Here is a 16095-nt window from a genome sequence, read left to right as displayed (position 1 = left end):
TATAAAAGCAAGGCCATCTCCGGTATGAGTTCAAATTTAATCATCTGGAGCTGAAACAAAGAAGAATAAATTAAGTCTAGGAGACTAATGGAAAAATAGTAAATTGAATGTCATTACTTTTGTGACATACCCATTATAATATTCCTTGAAATTACACAGGTTGTATAGGCAGTTGCTGAATATGGAGCTGCCAGGGAAGAGGAAAAGAGGAAGGCCAAAGAGGAGGTTTATGGATGTGGTGAGGGAGGACATGCAGGTGGCTGGTGTGACATAGGAAGGTGCAGAGGACAGGAAGAAATGGAAATGGACGATCCAGTGTGGCGACCCCTAACGGGAGCAGCCGAAAGTAGTAGTAGTGTATAGGCAGTTGTTTGTGTAAAGATAAGGCACTTTAAATATTAAGAAGAAAATATACCAAATGACACAAGAATCTGCGTGTGCAGTCCCAATAATAGCTTGTTTCATACAAATATACCTTCGGCTGAGATGGTTCCTCTTGAGGGATGGCCACAGCAGGCACCGCTCCAACTGGCTCCGCACTCACGACCTGAAACAAGTGACAGAACCTTGTTATAAAAGCATCACTTGTTTTGTCTTAGAAAGTTTCCCTCCCATTTGTTAACACTGAAAACTTACCTAGGGGATCTACTCCAACCTACACCTTTGAACTCTAAAAACAGGTTCAAGTTCACCCTTCAGGAGGGCTTTGGACTCCTCTGTCCAGTGTGCGAATCGCTTTCCATGCCTTTAACAAAGATATCATCATAAATGTATGTGGTCATATTAACATAAAGGATCATAGTTATGGGCAGCATGGTGGCAGAGTGGTTAGGGTGGTTGTCTCACAGCAAGAAGGTCCTGGGTTCGAGCCCCGGGGTAGTCCAACCTTGGGGGGTCATCCGGGTCATCCTCTCTGTGGAGTTTGCGTGTTCTCCCCGTGTCTGCTTGGGTTTCCTCCGGTTGCTCTGGTTTCCTCCCACAGTCCAAAGACATGTATGTCAGGTGAATCGGCCGTACTAAAGTGTCCCTGTGTGTGTGTGTGTGTGTGTGTGTGTGTGTGTGTGTGTGTGTGTGTGTGTGTGTGTGTGTGTGTGTGTGTGTGTGTGTGTGTGTGTGTGTGTGTGTGTGTGTGTGTGTGTGTGTGTGTGTGTGTGTGTGTGTGTGTGTGTGTGCCCTGTGATGGCCTGGCAGCCTGTCCAGGATGTCTCCCCACTTGCCACCTGTGTTTCCCCACTTGCCACCTAATGATTGCTGGGATAGGCTCCATCATCCCCGCGACCCTGAGAGCAGGATAAGCAGTTTGGATAATGGATGGATCATAGTTATTGGTATATTGTCTTATTAATTTTTAATGTGTATCTGTTAAACAGTGGTGGATCCTGCCAAAACTCTCAGGGGGGGCAATTGTTGCCATGATGGCTAAGATGACCCGTTCAATGGGTACATTAACCTAAGTCAGCTAGCTGACTTGATATTGTCACATTGCATTGCACAATTTGTTTTGTTTTTGTTTTGTTTTTTCTGGTGACATCACATAACAATACCACCAGTAATGACTAGATAGCAACATAAAACAAGGATTGTCCCTTAGGCTACAATGCTGTACAGTGGACAGTATTTGTGGACAGTTGCATCCAGGAGTTCATTGTAAATGTCTTGAATAAAATTATTTTGGCCTCTACGATGACTGGATAATCCACTGTGGTTGTCAACATATAAACTGTCATCTAATCAGTTTGCCCTCACAAATACCTTTGAATGTGGAGAGAGACTGCATTATCATAATCAAATAAAATAGAGGAAGGTCTTCACTCTCACAGTAATCTGATTCAGTCTTCATCAGACAGTGTTTGAACACGCCACAAAACTTCACACAGTCGATATGACAGGCTACATGGTGGTTCTTGCTCACCTCATTGTTTGATGACGCACAGCTTTCCTGTAGCTCTCGTCCAACTGTGTGGCAATGTTGACCTTCAGTTTCAGGCAACTGTCCATCTTCAATTTTTCATACTTTTTCCACCTTCTCTGAGAGATGATGCATGTCGGTGACAACCATAGATGTCCAAGCAACCAGGTGGCTTTATATCAATATTATAGATATAGAAATCTACATTTTTGGAGAAACTCACAAAAGCTGAAATTCTAAATAATTTACACTAGATGTTGCCCATTCATAGATCGGAGCCTGCATGGGGGCGTCCAGGTAGCGTGGCGGTCTATTCAGTTGCCTATCAACACGGGGAAGACGGTTCTGAATCCCAGTGTTACCTCAAGCTTGGTCAGGCTTCACTACGAACGCAACTGGCTGTGTCTGCGGGTGGGAAGTCGGATGTGCGTATGTGTCCTCGTCGCTGCACTAGCGCCTCCTCTAGTCAGCGGGGACGCCTATTCAGTGGGGAGGGGGAAATGGGGTGAATAGCGTGATCCTCCCACGTGCTACGTCCGCCCGGTGAAACTCCTCACTGTCAGGTGAAAAGAAGTGACTGGCGACTCCACAGGTATCGGAGGAGGCATGTGGTAGTCTGCAGCCCTCCCTGGATCAGCAGAGGGGATGGAGCAGCGACCAGGACGGCTCGGAAGAGTGGGGTAATTGGCCAAGTACAATTGGGGAGAAAAAAGGGAGAAAAATGCAGAAAAAACAAAGAAAACATAGATCGGTGCCTGCATGTTCCAGAGGAAGTTGTGGCTATTCAGAAAGTTAATGTTCTGGCATAGAGCTGATTAGATCCACCACCAACCCCCCCCCCCCCCGCCCAGCAACTGAATTTAATTGTAGTAAAGTAACCAGTGAACTGTTGAATTTCCTCACCTTTATAGCAAACAAAATTTCCTAAAAATCGGTTCAGAATTAAGCGGCAACAAACAGAGTGGCGGCCATTGAGGTATAGCTGGTTGCCCTGGTTACGTATGATGAAAACACGTTATTGCAAGACCTCCCGGAACCAATAGAGATATCATTACAGTGTCTGAAGTTAAAAATTTTTTTTAATTAATTACCAAGAAAGTATATCAATAGCAACAGGCATGGGCGCAAGTCCATGAATACTGGGATGGCATCCAGCGCTTTACCTGTGTCCCCGTCCATAGGGTTAGTGGTTGTGTCAGGAAGGGCATCCGACGTAAAATTTTGCCAAATCAATATGCAGATTGACAAGACCATACCAGATCGAACAACGGTCATTGGCACTGTGCCCTCACAGGGTCCTGGTGGAAACTGTAAAATCTGCTGTGGCGACCCCTGAAAAACAGGGAAAAAGCTGAAAGAAGGAACCAAGAAAGTATATCAGAGCAATTTGGGCAATTTTCAACTAGACTGAAATCGACCCAACATGACCTGACGCTGATTGTACTTTGATATTTAGACGCAGGAAAAACTGTCTAGAACAGCCACAGCTAGTGTAATACTGTGATAGAATGTGATGGAAAAATTCTCTCCCTTTTCCTTTTGGTAGTACTTCACCCAATCGCCCTAAGGAACAAGCTGCTACTGCTCTTAAATATGTGTATATGCCCTTCCAGCTCATTATTCTCCATGAGCATCACACACCCCCATTTCCGTAGGGATGGCATGTCAGGCTGAAGGAGTTACCACAGTTCACATTCGTAATATTTCATTTTGCTTTTTTGGAATGACAATACATTTGTCTTTTAGACAGAAAATGTACCAACAATTGTAGAATCAAAAGGAGCATCCAGCACAATGTACATGGCATAATGCAAATATGATTTGAACATTTGTTAATTGTTTTATATCCAGAGAAATTGAAGGAAATGAAAGCAAATGACTTGTCTCATCATCAGCATGAAGATGCCAGAGTCATTTCCATACAGTTGTCTTGGGAGGCCCTGTTAACGATACAGATCACATAACAGTTTGGTTGTGGACCTGAACAGACGTAGATACAACTGCATATACAAGGACAACATGATAAAACTTTACCTTCATGTCAAAACCAGTCATTCATTTCCAATTCTCCTGTGCAAGGCAACTGACAGAGACCAAACAAAACATTTTGACATGGGAAGATGAACAATTTGTACTGCTTCTGCAGCTCAGAAACAATGGGTGAAAAGGTCAAAGGAATGTGACCTGTGCCGTGCACGCCACAGCGCATGCTATGTGAAAGGTCACATTTAGTAAGAGATCCAAACTGTCAAAACTAATTGATCAAAATCATGAGTAAACGTATACAATGAAGTGTGTAAAAGCATGTATAATGTGTATAATGTAACATACTACAACCAGTACCTTTGAAATCCAATGCATTTCTAAGGTGGGCATGAAGATGCCCTTGTATACTTGAAATCCTGCATGGTTTAAATGTATTAACTGGGCAAAGGAGACAGTCAAAGTCTCTGCAACATTCAGTGCATTTGGATAACTGTGGCAGGGAACCTGCTTTCCAGTTTGGCTCATGCATTTACATGAAAGGATAATAAGGCAATCAAGCATGTATCATGAATCCATTTGTATAATTTCGGCGAATACTAGCAAGTGATTAACACATATGTTTTTTTTCCTTGATGAGATGCTGCAGAGTGCCATGGGTTCATTTAGCTACACAACTATGAGCTCGACAGCTAGTTACATGATGTGATCATGCATGCTATTATAATAATGGATTACATGTATACAGTGCTTTATCTAGACACCCAAAGCGCTTCACATTGAAGGGGGAAACTCGCCTCAACCACCATCAATGTGTAGCACCCACCTGGGTGATGCACGGCAGCCATTTGTGCCAAAACGCTCACCATACATCAGCTTGAGAGGGAGGAATCATTGAGCCAAGTAAACGTGGGGATGATTAGGTGGCCAGATGGAGAGAACTAGGTTGGGAATTTTGCCAGGACACCGGGGGACCCACTACTCTTTGAGATAAGTGCCATGGGATTTTTAATGACTGCAGTGAGTCAGGTCCTCAGTTTAATGTCTCATTCAGAAGACAGCATCCCCTACAGCACATTGTCCCCTTCACCACATTGGGGCTTTTTTGTTTTTTTGTTTTTTGCCTTGGGACCAGAGGGAAGACTGCTACCTACTGGCCCACCAACACTACTTCCAGCAGCAACTCTGTTTTCCCAGGAGGTCTTCCATCCAAGTTCTAGCCAAGCCCATACCTGCGTAGCTTCTGGCATTCGGCAGAGCCAAGGCCCATGTTGATATGGCTGCTGACAAATAATATATCACCTTACTTTTTTTTTTTTAAAACCACACTAATATTATATAACTGGCCGGCTGTATTAGCATTACTTCACTTACCATATTTTTAAGAAGACAAACTATCAAACTCAATCAAACTGTGGCTGTAAACAAAGTCACCCCTCCAAAAATGTTATTTCCATTACCACCATCTGTAAATTGTGTAAACACAACATCCATTGCACGTTGTCCATCTTGGGAGAGAGATCCCTCCTCTGTTCCTCTCCCTGAGGTTTTGTCCTATTTTTTTTCTCCATGTTAAAGGTTTTTTTCCTTTTTATAGAGTTGTTCCTTACCCAAATGTGAGGGTCTAAGGACAGGATGTTATGTTGCTGTAAAACCCCTTGAGGCAAATTTGTAATTTGTAATATTGGGCTATACAAATAAAACTGACTTGACTTTACCACAGCCGCTACGAGCCCCAGATTGCCTTGAGCCCCCACAGAGGAGGGAGGTCTGCAGCCAGACCCTATTGACTTTTGCTGCTAGCCTCATGCAATGTTTTCTTTTTTTTAGTTTACATTTCTTGCTAAATATCAACTGTCATTACCATGAGCAGCAGGCTTTCGCTAACAGCCAAGGTGGCATTAATATATAATTTAGCTATATACACTCATTTTTAGACATTTCTGGTGTTTTTTATATAGCAATTTTTATTTGTTTATTCGTAATCAAACAATAACATTAATTGTAAATGTAGTCTATAAACAAAGAAGCTTGAATAACCTACCTACCGATGACCTAAATCATAAACTAGTAGCCTAGTCTGTCTTCCAAATCTGCCACAGGCGGGAAAAAGAGGGTAACTGGTGAGTAAATGTCAACACTGACCCAAATATGTAAATGTAATGATGATGATGGTAATGATGATGATGATGATTATTATTTCTTTAAGTATTATTATTTCTTTAATTATTATTATTATTAAATACGCTACGACCAAACAGTCTCATTGTATTTCAAGCTTGACCATTTGGGGGAAGCTTTGGATGTGACAAAACTGAATGCACGGCAAAGTTAAAAAATTAAGGAATATAATAATAATAACAATAATAATAATAGTAAATAAATCTTATATAGCGCTTTTACTTGTATATTCCTTGATTCAAAAAAACTTGCTATTTGTGCAAAAAAAAAGAACGTCATCACAATCCAATTACAGCTTCGGAGTTATGAGGGAAGCGATCTTGTCATATCAGGAAGAGAAATGTTCAACATGGTGTTATACCAAGTTGAAGAAGAAAGCCTTTGTGATGTTTTCGTGGTGTTTTATATGGAAGCAGATTTGCTTCTCAAAGTTTTATGTTCCTCTGGTGAAATCTTGATATCTGACAAAAAAAAAAACTTGTTCACATAACTTAAAAGTAATACAACATAGGTAAAACTTTATTACGTTTCCTTTCATTTATCCAACTGAAATTGTAATCGTAAATATGATCATTAGATCAACAGAAAATTAAATATTCAAATCTATTTATGAGACTACTCTCGGGTTTTAACTGAGTTGTAGGACTTTCTCCTGCCATAAATAAAATAACAGAGGTCTGCTACTTCACATACCCATTCTAAAATTAAGCTAAATGCAATAGCCTAATATAGCTACACCATGGACCAAATAGTGTTTATCAGTGTTTGTGGACCGAAAGCAATTTGGAACAATTAATGGATAAAATAAAATGTTAGGTAGCTCAATTTTATAGCCAAGACTGTCTGCCTTTTCTCATTTGTATAGTTATTAGTGCATGCCACCCACAGACCACTGCTCGGACCACCAGTTAACTCGGACCACCACTTAAGAAAGTGATCAGCTGGCCAACAGTGGACTGACAAAGGTCCACTGGCTGTTTACCACCGGCCTGCCACTAAAAAGCCACTGATGAGCTGCTAACCGATGGGCAGCAATTTGTCAGTGGGCCTGCGGCTGTAACGGAGCTGCCGGCTCAGCGTCAGCTGGGGAAACCCGTGTAGAACTGCAGGGAGTCTTTTTAAAACAGATTTTTTTTTCTTTCTGGGGAAAGACCTGCCTTTGTTGGCTAGTCCATCCAGTGTGTACTGACTACCCCCTATCATACCTTCAATATGGACAGTCAACCAAAAATTGAACTTGACCGGGTCCTTGCGAAGAAAAGTACAATGAATTGTTGATTGTAGTTGGAAGTGCTCCAGCTGAGGGATCAGTGGGATTAAACAGTCGTTAAACCCATGCTCTGTGGTTTTTGTTTTTCTCCCACCTCGTAGCCATGTTACTACATTTACTAGCTTTGTTACTCTTGTGTGCTTAACAGGTCTTCCAACTACAATCATTACAGCATGGATCCTAACTCGAAATTTCTACGACAACCGAGGGTGAGGATTAGTGAAAACTGATGTACCATTACAGAACTCGGAAAAGTTTTTGATTAATGCTGGAGAAATTTCGAAGATAGGTGAAGTTTCACTCCATCCATGGTTAGTGTGCAGTTGTGACCCATGTGATGCAAGGAGATGATCTGTATCCTGTTATGTGTGTGTGTGTGTGTGTGTGTGTGTGTGTGTGTGTGTGCGTGTGTGTGTGTGTGTGTGTGTGTGTGTGTGTGTGTGTGTGTGTGTGTGTGTGTGTGTGTGTGTGTGTGTGTGTGTGTGTATGTAAAAGAGTGCACTTGTGTTGGTTTATGTGCATATGTGTGCTTGTTTCTGAAGATGATCTTCACAACCATGGAAGACACTGCCATGAAACACGGACCAGAAACGTTAGTGGGGCTTAGGAACAAAAATTAGTATTTATTTATGAGCACAGTGGCACTAGCTTACAAGGATTTTACATTAATATCATACACTTAATGAGATATTGTAATGTCACCCCGAGGTAGGCTTTGGCAGAGAAGTTTATGTTTACAGTCCCCAACTGTCCAGTCTTTCTTCTCTTGCTCAGCTGCTGGGATGACACAGATGTGGCCTTCATTTGGTGGATCATTAAAGGACCTATAACTGTATCTCTGCTGGTGAGTAGCCTATAAAGGCAGCACATCGGTAGCAGTCTAGATGAACAGTCTAGATGTCGCCATCTTGCATCTATGTAGCACTAGAATTGCAGCAGCTACCATTGACTCTTAGACTGTCCATTGCTACCTTAATAAGGAAAGATATATATATATATATATATATATATATATATATATATATATATATATATATATATATATATATATATATATTTGTTTTTTTGTTATATAAATCCACATAGGTATCATGCACTACAGCAGCAAGCATGCAATAAAAAGTCAGGCTTCTTCAGTAGCCACAGGTGTAGGCTACTTAACATACCATGGGGCCTAGCGGTCTATTCCGTTGCCTACCAACACGGGGATTGCTGGTTCGAATCCTCATGTTACCTCCGGCTCCGTCGAGCGTCCATACAGACACAATTGACTGTGTCTGTGGGTTGGAAGCCGGATGTGGGTATGTGTCCTGGTCACTGCACTAGCGCCTCCTCTGGTCGTTTGGGGTGCCTGTTCAGGGGGGGAGAGGGAACTGAGGGGAATAGCGTGCTCCTTTCATGTGCTATGTCCCCCCTGATGAAACTCCTCACTGTCAGGTGAAAAGAAGCAGCTGGCGACTCCACATGTATCAGAGGAAGCATGTGGTAGTCTGCAGCCCTCCCCGGATCGGCAGAGGGGGTGGAGCAGCAACTGGGATGGCTCAGAAGAGTGGGGTAATTGACCAAGTACAATTGGGGAGAAAAATTTGCACAAAAAAAAACAAAAACAAAACAAAAACATGGGGCCTCAGTCACAGCCGAATTGAAACATCTTTATTTGTGCACTGTAGGTGAATTTCATCATCTTCATCAATGTGATTCGCATTCTGGTTCAGAAGCTGAAGTCTCCAGGTGTTGGTGGCAGTGACGCCAGTCACTTCATGTAAGTCAACAAGGACTGCAAATTGCCTTGGTCCACATTCAAATGTAGGCACAGTACACAACACAAGCGCTCACGTCACGTGTATGCTTACTTTGCCTTTTTTCTCTATTTCTCTGCTGCTTTTCCAGGAGACTAGCAAAGTCCACTCTGTTCCTTATCCCTCTATTTGGGATGCACTACATGGTGTTTGCCTTCCTGCCAGAAAACACAGGAGCCGAGGCACGCCTCTTCATTGAGCTCGGTCTGGGCTCCTTTCAGGTGCGTGTGCTGTCTCTGAGGAAGTCACTTGCCTCTTAGTTAGCCTCTTGTATATATCAAGACACCAGCCATTGAAATTTACCCTGTGGGTGCAATACAAAAAAACACAAACTATTATGTATTATATACTGTAACATAATACACAAAAAGACACAATGAGGTAGGTAAAAGAAAAACACAGCTTGGCATTGAGTCTAAGGGACAGCCATGAAAAGAGCTATCCTGGCAACAGGAAGTGCCATTTGCATGAAGAAACAGTGAACAGCTTTGTTTATGTGTATGAGTTTATTCAGGTTGCACCCTGTTCTTGAAGAGAGAGAGGGACACAGCAAAGAGACAGAAAAAGAAAATCAAGAGAAACCAAGGGAGAAAGCGAGAGACGGGGGGGGGCGGTGGATATGTGAGAGTCTGTATTTTTGTTCACACCCGAAATGTAGGAACTTTGTATAGTGTGTTTTTGTTTCCTAGGGTTTTGTTGTGGCCCTGCTATACTGTTTCCTGAATGGAGAGGTAAGTAAGGACACTTCCACAAGCAATCATGTCGTTCTCAGAAAGACTTTAATTTAGCCTTGTGGCATACTGGCTGCGAACTAATTTCCCTGTACGGGACAATAAAGACACTTCGACTTTGACTTTGGAGACTTATTTAGCTGCACAGTCCATGCAACTTTAGTATTTTTCGTTGTCAGTGTTCACTCACATAAATCTTTAAAGTTGAGTAACTGTGAATGCAAGACGGCCAGTATACGTAGGCACATGACCACATCGATTACTGACGGTTTCCTGGGCGGGCTAACCAGCCCATTTCACCTTCTTCAAGTTTGGTGTTTGCATGCAATTAATGTCTATGTCAACACATGTGCATGTGTTGTGTGTGTGTGTGTGTGTGTGTGTGTGTGTGTGTGTGTGTGTGTGTGTGTGTGTGTGTGTGTGTGTGTGTGTGTGTGTGTGTGTGTGTGTGTGTGTGTGTGTACGTGCATTATCATGTCTATGATGTGTGTGTTTCTGCCCGTGTCTGAATGTGTGCCCAGGTGCAAACAGAGTTGAAGAAGAGGTTTGGGAAGTGGCAGACCCAGAGTTACCTGACTTACAGTAACAGACGGCGCACCCTTTTCACAGAGAGCAGCACCGTCACTCAAATATCTGTCTTGGACAAGTCCAGCCCCAAAGAGCAGCCTGGCTTGGAAACCCACCCACTCACACACATGGTTACACCCAGCGCTCTCCCATCAGTCTGAACTACAGCCAACAGCCGACACCACCTCAATTGTCTTATTCTTGTCCTCTTTTTCATCACTACGATTCTGCTTGCTATTTTCCTAAGCTGCTGTGCGAGCAACCAAAGCATAAATCCTGAGTGTTTAATATTTGAAAATCTTCCACCATGACTGGTATTTTTACACAGTCCTGCAAGGAGAGTCAGTGTTAAGTTAACGCTTTGTCATCTTTTCCATTAAAACCCTCAGCTGTTGAGAACATTGGGTGAAGGTTGTTGCAAAAATGTGAAAGTGCTGTCTCGATAGCAGACAGCAAGGAATGTCCCGTATTCTTTGTTTGAACCACTGAGGATATTTTTTCCGCTTTAACCTCATGGATTGCATTTACAGTAACCGCATCCAGTGTCATTCATGCAAGAATTGTGATTTTCTTTGCTGCTCCATCACTGTTGTTATCGTTGATTCAGTGCCAGCCGGTCCCATGAATGTCGGTTATCCCACGAAAGCCACGTTACAGAGGGCAGTTGGTGTTTCTAAGTTATAAGAATGATGCTCATAGCTTAACGTGCCCTAACTCGCTCTTATTAGTGACTTGGTATGCAATGTGTTGCACAGTGCGTTAGCGCACATCTGGAGCACTACACTGTAAAAGCTATTTATTACCCAAACGGTTGTCTTAATGTTTTTGTGTGTTACTGTAAATAGACATGGAAAAAAAACGTGCATTTTATCAGTGTTGCAGCGCTGATGTATAGTCCATACACAGCTATCAGATTCATTATCGTTTTGTTCACGGCAGAATATTGTGTGAGAATATGTCAAATGGGAGCCAACAGTCTGCACCAAACAAGGCAGAACATTAGTGGTGATTTATATTTAACCAATATTTTTTGTGTCATAAATATATTGAGTAAATATTGTTGTAGTGAAATTTAATTAATGATCATAACGATTCATAACCTGTTCAGTTGAGCTGCTTAAGTCATTATAATTGATAAATGAGGACTTGAGTGTTGTTTGAGTCTGTATTTTGAACTCATCTTAACAGAAACACTGTTTTGTACTGTGCACAATATGTGTGTACAGTGATTTTGTTATCATGTGCCCAAATAATACAAATTTAGATATGATTTTACATTTAATGTCTGTTGTTACTGTATTGGTAGGTTAGTGATGCCTTGTTTTGAATTTCTGAATTAATACTAATCCTAATTTATTTGAAGAGTTAATGGGGAACAACATACCTTTTATTCATGTCCACAGTGTGTGTGTGTGTGTGTGTGTGTCCATGCTTTTGTTTAGTAGAAATTATTTGATTCTTTGGGCTAGATATCGCAGATGGATTGCAAAAGATTACCTTGCTACTCACTGCCATGGTGCCTTTACACTATATAACCCACGATTTCTTTTCTTTAACCTCTTATCATTTTAGTGTTGTTTAGATAACTATGAGATTATTACATAACCACAAACGTAATTAAGATCATGTAACCATACCACATACTGAACGTGCATAATAGCATAGTAGCATAATGGGTGTGCCTCCCGGATATAAGATGTGACGGGACATTATGCGGAATAATAACACAGTTTTTACTGACCGTGACTGTGCACCGCCACCGACGAGGCATGGAATTAATGTGGAGTACTTTGGGTTTGATCTCTTGGATGCAGAGCCTGGGTGTATTATAGTAGAACTGGATACGGCTCCGCAGCTCAGCCTTGCAGCCATTTTTTCCAGTGGTCACTCGCGGTATTGCAGCGAAAAATCCCCTGCGGGCCCAAAAAAAGCATTTTCCCCATAGACCACCACTGTAAAAGAGACGCCTGTAAAACTGTTGACAGGACACCTGCAGCTATAATCATGGTCAATTATTACTCTTTTTATTGTATTTTTTAAGCCATGGGGTTCTATTATCGCTACTCCGTAGTGCTATATTTACATATTGCCCTCTGACCTCGCCTCTGGCGACGCTAGGCTCTGAAATTCACCGCTCATGCGACAGCATCCCCTAAGCCCCGCCCACAACTGCAATTGACATGCGTCACCACATCACTCGTCAGTTCGACTAGAGCCTCCTTCAAGGGAAGACGTGTCGCGCTGAGCTCTGTTGCGGGTTTTTTCTTCATTGCTTGCTAGCTTAGCTATTTTCTCTGTTTTGACAATAGTGCGGTTTTCTCCGTCACTATGGCTGGTGTTAACGTCGACGTCGATGTTCTTATCGCCGAGTTTTACAGTTTTTGCCACAGGAAGAAGGACGCTGGCGATTTCCATCCTTTTTGCAGCGACAATCCTAGCATGGCTCATGTTCGGGAGACTGCAGCTAGCCTAGAGGCGCCACCATGCATGGTGTGCGCTTCATGGCGAGATCGAGATCCTTCCCCGGCCGGGCTCGTTGGTTTCTGCTGTGCTCCCTGGGAGCCAGGACCACATGTGCCCGCCGGCGGTTCCGCAGGCTGCTACTCAAGATGGCGGATCTTGCTCCTACCAAGTCCCTGAGGAAGGGTCCGAGGAGGAGGCAAAGTTCGACGACTTTTTCCCATTTTTCCTCGAGAAGGCCTTGGCTTCGACGGGGACCACAAGGGTTGCCCCAGTCCATGCCTCGGTGACGCCCGGAATGGATCAGACGTTCTCTGCCTCGGTGGAGGTGCGCAAGACCATAAGCACATTCCGCCCTTCCCCCCCATCACGGAGTCCATCAAAGCCACATGGCCGGAACCAGAGAAGGTGCGCTCCACTGTTAAAGTGAACACCAAGAGCCACCTGACGGTTGCCGGCTGGTCTCCTGCTTCTATGCCGCCCCCCACTGTGGAGAAATTTCTTTTTCCCCGACTCTACCCTGGTAAGCTACGCGAACCGGAGAGCAAGGAGGCGGCGATGAAGATCAAACATCCCTCGCCAGACATGGCGTCCAGTTCTCCGCTCCGCAGCGGCCATCTCCACAGCTGGTCTGGCAGCTGGTCATCTGGCGCGGGCGGTGGACAGTGAGAGCCAGGGGGATGACGACACCGATGCCTCACGCCTGGACGAGGCTTGGAGGGCTTCTCAGATCATCGGAACGTTCCTCCGTGATGCCGCGGTGAACCTGGGTGCGGCTCTGTCCTCCTCAGTCCTGCTGAGGCGTGAGTTCTGGACGAAGGACTGTCGCTTGGAGGACGGGGTCGTTAAGATGATCCGCAAGCTCCCCATCAACACGGACGGCCTTTTCGGTGTGGATGAGCCAGCACTGGAAAAGAGCCGTCACGACCTGGCCAACGCAGAGCTGCTGGCTAAGACCTTCAAAGAGAAGGGTCCCGCGCAGCCACCGGCACGCGTTCAAGGCTCTCCGAAGCCCCCGCCGCAGGGGGGGGGCGAGGTCGAGCCTCGAAGCGCCGCAAGAACTACGACAAGAGCCAGTCGGCTGGCCCCGCGCCAGCCCCTGGGGCTCACAGTCAGTCCCACCACGCTGGCGGAGGCGGCGCGGGTGGTCCTCAGCCTGACGTGAAGCGGAAGTACGAGCGCCAGACCAGGGGTGCCAGCTCGGGAGATCCGCGCCGCCGCTGACGGTGCGCGACAGACCCCCACACCCCCTGTTCGAACATTGCAGGTATTGATGTTATGGCCACTGGTGGCAAGGTTTTACCATGCAATAAGGGGAACATGTTGATGAATAAAGATTTCAGTTCTGCATGTTATCCTTCGTGTTCCTCGTCTGTAGATTATTCTACGGTGGGTGGTCTGTCATATAATGTTGGTGATGTCGATGCTACTTTTATTCCACACGCACATGGTGTAGTGAGTAATGTTGTGTCACATGCCACCGGACTCTGCAAGCAAGTCAGAAGAAACGAAGATGTTCCAGATATGGCAACGGGTTCACTAGCTTCACAGGGTGAAGGCTATGTGAATTATACCGCTGAGATCAGTTCTGTTTCAAACCGTACACAAGGTTATGGGTTGTTGAACTCTGTATCTATGTCTGTCTCGGATAATCATGAGCTGTCAGATGGGAATGAAATTAGTTTATCCCATCAAACAGGCGTCCAGAGTTACGCGCTGGGTTTTCCCGTGCGTAAAGCAGGGTTACCGGAGCGCATGACTCGCTGTCTGTGGCCAGTCGGAGAGGGTGCTGGGCGCGCGCATGCTGATGCTGATTTTTCCGCGCTCCCACCTTCTGTTGGGCAAAATCCTGCACATATTCGCCCCCCATATGGGACGCGGTCCGCCGTGGGAGCCTCTCAACACTTCCGTGGAGAGCTCGGAAGTTGGACCGGAATGGCAGCGATACAGCCTATTTCTCGACAGCCAGACACAACGCGTCACGCGCCCTCTGTCTCCCCATTACGCACGCTGGCAGGCGCTGCCGGGTGTACCAGAGTGGATCCTCCGGACGGTCAGGCATGGGCACGAGATTCGGTTCGAGCAGGGTCCTCCCCCTTACACGGGCATACGTCAGACGCTGATCCATTCACCTGCCGAAGCAGAGGTGTTGCGGCAGGAAATATTGGAGATGCTGTCCAAAGACGCGATACAGGTGGTGGAGAGAGGCACAGAGGAAATAGGGGTTTATTCGAGATATTTCCTCGTGCCCAAGAAATCGGGGGGCATGCGGCCGATTCTAGATCTGAAATGGTTCAATAATTGGGTGCGCAAAGTATCATTCCACATGCTGACGGTCCCCCAGCTCCTAGCCATGATATCGAGCGGAGCCTGGTTCACATCTGTGGACCTCAAGGACGCATATTTCCATGTCCCGATAGTGGGTCACCACTGGAAATATCTCAGGTTCGCGTTTCAGGGAACGTGTTACGAGTACAAAGTCCTCCCGTTCGGCTACAGTTTGGCCCCACGGGTCTTTTCGATGTGCGTCAAGGCGGCTCTCACTCCGCTATTCGCCCAGGGTTACGTTATAGCCTACTACTTGGACGATCTGCTTCTGATAGCCCCAGATCACCGGCTGGCTATGGAACGCACGAGTCGCCTGGTCTCGCACCTGTCAGACCTGGGTCTCACGGTAAACTGGAAGAAGAGCGCTCCCTGGCCGTCACGCGAAACCACCTATCTGGGATTAGCGTTGGACTCAGGGAGGATGCTGGCTTCCGTCTCGGAGGAGCGGTGGCAGGGGTTAGAGGACCTTCTTGCCAGTTTTGCCCCGGGCCGGTCGGTGACAGTAGGTCAACTGCGTCGGCTGCTGTGCATCATGTCCTCTGCTCACCAGGTGGTGCCTCTGGGTCTGCTTTTTATGAGGAGACTCCAGTGTTGGCTTATTCGAGGGGGCCGGTTCCGCCGGCTGCGCCAACGGCACAGGCTAGTGGTCCCGGAGGGGGTGAGCTTGGACCTGGATCACTGGGCAGAGGCCTGCAGATCCAGGGTTGGGGTTCCCCTCGGACCCAGATCGGAGGAGGTGATTCTATTCACGGACGCATCCCTGGGAGGTTGGGGTGCGATCTGTGGCCACAGCACAATCAGAGGAGTATGGCCCGTGAGTCACAATGCGCACATCAACGCGCTGGAGCTGGAGGCAGTGCTGTTGGC

At 45.4% G+C, this 16095-nt stretch overlaps 1 protein-coding gene across 1 annotated transcript in view; it reads left to right on the top strand.

Moving 5' to 3' along the window:
* LOC130108940 (pituitary adenylate cyclase-activating polypeptide type I receptor-like) overlaps positions 1-11680 on the top strand; it is a 55892-nt gene extending 44212 nt beyond the window's left edge. Inside the window, exons 8-13 of the mRNA XM_056275587.1 lie at positions 7492-7552; positions 8118-8187; positions 9014-9105; positions 9234-9363; positions 9832-9873; positions 10395-11680. Coding sequence (XP_056131562.1) covers positions 7492-7552; positions 8118-8187; positions 9014-9105; positions 9234-9363; positions 9832-9873; positions 10395-10601 — 602 coding nt within the window. The 3' untranslated portion in view covers positions 10602-11680. The remainder of the gene's footprint in view (positions 1-7491; positions 7553-8117; positions 8188-9013; positions 9106-9233; positions 9364-9831; positions 9874-10394) is intronic.
* Positions 11681-16095: the final 4415 nt, after the last annotated feature.

Source organism: Lampris incognitus, chromosome 3 (assembly GCF_029633865.1).
Source record: "Lampris incognitus isolate fLamInc1 chromosome 3, fLamInc1.hap2, whole genome shotgun sequence".
NCBI classification, from domain to species: Eukaryota; Metazoa; Chordata; class Actinopteri; order Lampriformes; family Lampridae; genus Lampris; species Lampris incognitus.
This window is presented reverse-complemented; position numbering and strand designations above follow the sequence as displayed.